Raw genomic sequence first — 6004 nt, 5'->3', positions numbered from 1 at the left:
CAGGGCTGTGACTTTCTAGACAAAACCACCTCGGGAAATGAGAACCGATTACATCCAGTCTGCAGTGAACGTGCAGTGAGAGGAATGAGTACGTACCTGGCCGTCAGGACCCACCCACATCCTCCTGGACGCAGGCACACCGCCCTCACGCCACGTGGAAAAGGCTTTTGCACGGGGTCCGAAGAGTGGCCCTGCGTGGTGTCGGGACGAGAGGGGCAGACGATCGCCCTGGCCCAGACTCGCCATTGGTGGGCCCCCTGGGCACCAGGGGGGCTCTCGAACATTCACTGTGATTCCCGCCGCACTCAGCTAGGAAGGTGAGTATCCCCACGCTGTACAAACAGGACAGCTCACAATCTGAGAGCGATAAGAGAAGCTCCCCAATGTCACACACCTGGGGTATCACCCCCTCCTTGCACTGTGACATCCACTCCGCCAGTGTGCTGCCCAGTCCCCTCTCCTGTGACTGCTTCTCAAGCAATTACCTAAACCAGCAATCAAGGGCCCGGATGAACCTCAGGAGCCAGGGGACCAGGGCAGTGGGAGTGAGGGGCCTTCCCCCTCCCCCAGCTCCCGATGGGACCCTCTCCACCAAGCCTCCCCCTCCCCCACCACCCGCGGTGTGCCTGCCGGAGCCTGGCGGTGGCCGGGGTGCCTCTGAAGGGACAGGGGATGGGGGGAAGGGCAGCAGAGACGGGCAGGGGAGACCGGAAAGAACTCGTCACTGGAGGAGAAGGAGGGGAAGGGACGAGATAGGAAGACAGAGAGAAGGACAAAGAAAAGTTCGCATTGCTGGTGGGAAAGGGTTCGCATGTCACCAACCATTGCTGCGGGGGCAGCGAGGACCCTCTGGTGGCCCACCTAAAGGAGGAGGAGAGAGGGACAGCGCCATCCAAGCCACACGGGGTGCAGAGCGGTGAACTGCCGTGAATGACTCTGGAGGAGCAGGGGTTACAGTGTCTGGAACAGGGACCCCCAGCCCACAGCAAACGCCACTGAAACCGCCTAAGACCCCACACGCAGCCCTCAGCAGGGCGACGCCAGAACCGGCTCAGCAGCGAGGGTGCTGACGCGTCCCAGAGAATCCTGGGGGAGGAAGGGGGGTGGGCGCGGGGCCAGAGAAGGGAATTTGGAGACAACGCCTGCAGTGTGGGCGCCCAGAGGTTCCTGCGGGGGGGCCCCTCACTCAGCCCGAGAACACCAGGTCTGCGGACCAGAAGATGCCCCAGGGCCGCACGAAACCCGGAGCTCCCACCGAACCCAGCGGGCAGGAGCAGAACCGCCGGGCGCTCGGCCCTGGGGCGTGGGGAGGGACAGTTCACACGGCCCCTGCAGAGGGACTTGGCTTTGCCCTGGGTGTGGCCGGCCTGGCTGACTCGGGCACACGCTAACTACGCCGTGTGAACTGCAGTGACAGGGGAGAGGCCCCCAAAGTGGGCCCAGTCGCTTCCCTGAAGAAGCACTTTTCAAAACTCCCACTTTCCAAAGCAAAGTCGGTGTCCCTGGTCCCTCTGGCCCCCGGGAAGGGGAGGCCTCGGGTTTCCGAGGTGGCAGGGTGGGGGGAGGGGAGTTGGGTAACACGTGCTAAGCCAGTGGGCTCAGCTGGAGCACGGAGCAGGAGCGGGGAGAAGCTGCAGACAGACCAGCCTGGTGTCCGGTGCGCCGCAGCCCCACTCTGACCCCTTCCCATAGACACAAAACACCTGTCTGCTAACACCTGCCCACGGGTAGGCGGGAGGAGCCTCAGTCAGAGCTGGTGCGTCCCCTCCCGCTGCTCTGGGGGGGGAGGGGCTGTAGAAAACAAGGACGCAAACTGGTGGGGGGAGGGTGTTGGCAGCCAACGCAGCCTCAGCCCCTCCCGACGCCCTTTCAGAAAGGGGGCCTGGCACTCAGCTCCAAAGCAGGTGGTCAGCGATGCGTTTGGTCAAAGCGGAGTGACTTTGTCGTTGCAGCCTGACACTACAGGTTACTGTGAGAGCTGTGAGGACTAACGCCACCTGAGTGAGTATGCGAACGACCGGGCGGGCATAGGTATGACAAAGTAGGGTGGGTTCCGAAACCCACTTACACATGACACTTGGTTGCTGCTGGAGTCACTGAACCTATCAATGAATTGCCGCTCTTACGGTGAATGAAAAAGCATTAAAACCACACACGCGTGTGCACACACACACACACACACACACACACACACACTCATGCAACACTGTCTCCACCTCCGTGCCAAGGAAGCCAACGTAAAATTGAGCAGGTTTTCAGGGTTTTCTTTATTTCCAGACACCGAACGTTAAGCCACCGAAGGGGACAAACGTCGGCCGAGAAAACCCAGGAAGTTAGGACGCAAGCACGCGCCGGCCCGGACGCTCACGAGGGGTGTGCTCTCGTCTGGTGCCCGGGCCTCCGGGAGCGGGCGGGTCCTCTGGGGCCACTGCCTCCTCTTAATAATGACAGTCTGGAAACGGAAGACGCAAGACGGTGGGCGGTGGGCGGGCGGGCAGGGAGCCCAGGGGGCCGAGCAGATGGCCCTCGGAGCCTCGTGCCAACAGGCCAGCGGCCAGGCTGTGCCCGTTGAAGAGGGGCCCCCCTCCCGGGGCAAACACCCAGGGCTGGGGTGTCCTCGGGGAGGGGGACCTGTCCAGGTAGACCCTCAGCTCCCACTCAGAAACTTCGGACAGTGGAAGCTGTGCCCTGCACGGGTCAGGGCCCTCCCCTCACTTTTTGGAAGGTGCCTGCTTTTCCTTTGTTTTGCCCAACTCAATGTCTGGAGACACGTGGGATGGAGCGGGTGGGGGAGGGGGACTGGACACCCCCAGCACTGGCCCCGAAGCAGGACGCTGTGGGCAGAAGCTGTCACGCCTGGTCACGTGGGAGAGGACAGGAAGGTCCGAAAAAGAAGGAGCCGCATCTGCCTTGTTCTGGGCCCCGTCCCCAGCACCCAACACAGGGGTGGCATGTGGGGGCACCCCAGAATGGTGACTGGGCTGCCCTGAAATGGGAGAGGCCACCCAAGTGGGCCAGGATCCAGGGGTGTGGCTGGCCATGCAATGCTCTCACACCACGGCAAAGACGCACGATGCTGTGCGTGGCTTTAAACGTATCTAAAGGAAGCTGCCGTGGCTGAGAACATTCTGGAACTGCCTTCAGAGCCAGTTCACAATGAAGGTGGGCTCACTCATCAGTATACTTGTTTCCTGAAACGGCGACCCCCGGGTTCAGGAGCCCTGTGGCATTCGGGCGTGAAGTCCAGCCTGGGACCCTCCCCGTCCCAGCTGCCACCTTCCCTGAGAAGGCCCCCGTGTCTGGGAGCCAGGCGGGGGCCCGGCCGCAGCGAGGTTACCTTGCACAGGCTGCGGGAAGAAACACCAGGGCACCTGCGGGATGGTGTCGGAAAAGCAGCACTTGCGGGAGGCGCACTCCTGGGGGCTGATGCCCGGGTAGCCACAGTTTTGGCGGGCCGAGACTTCCATGACGCACTCCTCGGACTCTGGTCGCCGTCACCAGGTTTGGGGGAGAGACAACGCAGACACTCCATTAGGCCCGCTACAGTGACCTACAGACTTCTGTCCCCATCCTCCCCCACAGGAGCACTGATGGGTGTACAGCCAAGGCCGACACCCGTGGATGGGGGATGGGGGGGCACCAGCGGCTGGCCGCCCCTTCCTCCCCACAGATGGCACAAGTCAGAAGGTCTAAAGTCCTGGGGTCTCGAGAAAGTCACTCCTCCTCTCTGGGCTCGATGTTCCCCTCTGTGAAATGGGGTGGCCACCCCCAGGCCACAGCAAGACAAGGTTGGCAAGTGATGTGTAAGACTGCAAAGTATTTGGCCCACGTGTTTGACCCAACGGCACCTCTCCTCGAGGGCGGGCCCCGGCCAACAGCCAGTCTCAGGGCCGGGAGCCTCCCACTGAGTCCCCTAGAGGAGCTCCCGCTGAGCCCCCCAGAACCAGGAGCTCCCGCTGAGCCCCCGGCATGTGGAGGAGAGGCCGTGGGCCCCGCGTTTCAGACCCACCGGCGAGCTCCGCACACACCACGGTTTTCTGCGCGCGCCTGGGAATGAAGGACCTTCTCCCGTGCTCATAGGCACTCGCAGAAGGCAACCCTAGACATCTTAACTCCCTCATCCCGGGGGTCTGTGAGCTGCCAGGTTGCTGGTGTCCTATTAAATGCCCCTCCAGGGGCCACACTATTACAGGTAGGAGAGGCCTGAGAGTTGTTTTCTCTTTAAAGACAGGAAGACAAGTTCTGTCCACACACGGGTTCTCAGAGATGTCTGCCAGAAGGCACAGGGGACCAGCACTTGGGCCTCTGGGGGTGGATGCGGGGCGAGGGGGGGCACTTTCCCTTCCCTTCGGCAGCCCTGGGCACCTGTCCCCAAGCACCGTTAGCCGGGTCCTGGGCTGGCAGCCGAGGGCACAGAAAGAGAATGGAGCTCTCCCGCCCGGTTACCTTGCTTCGGGAGGGGGTCGAAGCACCAGGGGACCCCTACGACGCTGGTGTCGAAGCAGCACCCCATGTCGAAGCACTGGTCGCTGGTGATGCCAGGGAAGCCGCAGTTCTTCCGGCTCTGGGGGCTCATCCGTGAGCACTGGCAGGGTGCTGGGGAGAGACCCACGGTCAGGTCTCCCCTCCCTGCGCCCCCCTGCTCACAGGCGCATGCTTGGGACCCCTTCGCTGTCCACACAGGGAAATGCGAAGACTTATCTCACCCATAGTGATGGGGCTTTGCTGAAATGGTTTTATTAGTAAAACACACAAGCACGTAAATAAGTAAATAACCTTCTGGAGACAGGTGGACAGAGGGACCCAGGTGGAGGTCCGATGAGAGATGGTCAAGGCCAGACCCTGGTGGGGCCTCCGGCCCAGTCCCTCTCCTCAAGCTGGCCCCCCAGCTCCTGTGGCCATTCTGACCTTGAACCAGCGGGAGGCCCTTCTTGGAGGTGGTGTGGACCCCAGGTGTCCTCCCGAAATAGCAGGAAAGCAAGCGTGAGCGTAATCAGGGGCTGGCTGTGTCTTAGGATGCCTTTCCCACGGCTCCCTCCCTCAAGTTCACTCATGGTCCCGCCTTTCCCCCTTGAGAGAGACAAACAGGAATGGACACCCACCAAGGGGGACTCCCATACTCCCACTGCGTTCGGGGTGCTGGCAGGGTCTCTGGGGTCACTGGCCCCGACGCTCCGCTGCCCAGCCGCGAGCACTGAGCCCTGGAGGCTCCCCGAGAGATACTCACAAGGTTTCTCGGCCCCCGCCAGCACGCACAGGCCCAGGACGAGGACCGCCGCCAGGAGCCGGGTGCCTGCCATGTCCAAGTTCAGCTGCACCCAGGGGCGCCTGCGAAATGCAGGGCTCCCACTGCCAGCGGGTGTTTTATCATCTTCCCTCTGTTTGCTCAGCAAGCGGAAATAACCTTTCTCTCTCGCCCCTGGCCCCGACACTTTGGATCCTTTGTTCGGAAAGGGGCTGAGACAGCTCGGCCGGCAGACACAGGGCCACGCAGGCAGGCTTCCGGGCCAGGAGCCGCGCTCCCCGGGCACCCACGAGGCCGCCCCTGCCCGGGGCCGAGGGCCGGTCACTCCAGTTTGCCAACGTGGAGTGAGGGCCACGTGCGCGTACGGAGCCCAGAGCGTCACACCCAGGAAGGGATAAGCCAGGTATTTCAACAGGTAAAGTGGAGGACTACCGCAGGATTTAAAAAAAAAAATTATCAGCCCCAAGGCTATCAGGGAAAACGACCAGGCCGGCTGTCAGCAGAGGAAGACCCTTGCTTCTAGAATGGGAGGGTCTCCAAGGAGGACGGGAGACACTCCTTCAGGGCTGCACAGGTGGCGGGGGGGTGGGCTCTCCTGGCCCCTTGCCAGCACCTCCTTCCTCCACGTTGGGGGGGTGGCTGCTCTCCGTGGAGATGATGCATCTGACCAGGCAAGAGGAGGAGCCCGGATGGGTGTGGAAATAAGCTCATTTCAGCAACCCTCAAAACTGCTCATTTTCTCTCCTGTGGGAACTCCTT

General features: G+C 62.1%; 1 protein-coding gene across 1 annotated transcript; it reads right to left on the bottom strand.

Moving 5' to 3' along the window:
• Nucleotides 1–2248: 2248 nt before the first annotated feature.
• On the bottom strand, nt 2249–5426 carry TFF2 (trefoil factor 2). The gene is made up of 4 exons (XM_045852573.1): nt 5228–5426; nt 4447–4596; nt 3338–3484; nt 2249–2452 (listed from the first exon to the last, which is right to left on the bottom strand). Exons 1-4 carry the CDS (start codon nt 5298–5300, stop codon nt 2439–2441), a joined length of 384 nt encoding a protein of 127 aa, XP_045708529.1. The 5' UTR covers nt 5301–5426; the 3' UTR covers nt 2249–2438.
• Nucleotides 5427–6004: the final 578 nt, after the last annotated feature.

Source organism: Phyllostomus hastatus, unplaced genomic scaffold (genome assembly GCF_019186645.2).
Source record: "Phyllostomus hastatus isolate PE091 unplaced genomic scaffold, TTU_PhHast_1.1 phas_contig_948, whole genome shotgun sequence".
In the NCBI taxonomy this organism is placed as follows: Eukaryota; Metazoa; Chordata; class Mammalia; order Chiroptera; family Phyllostomidae; genus Phyllostomus; species Phyllostomus hastatus.
This window is presented reverse-complemented; position numbering and strand designations above follow the sequence as displayed.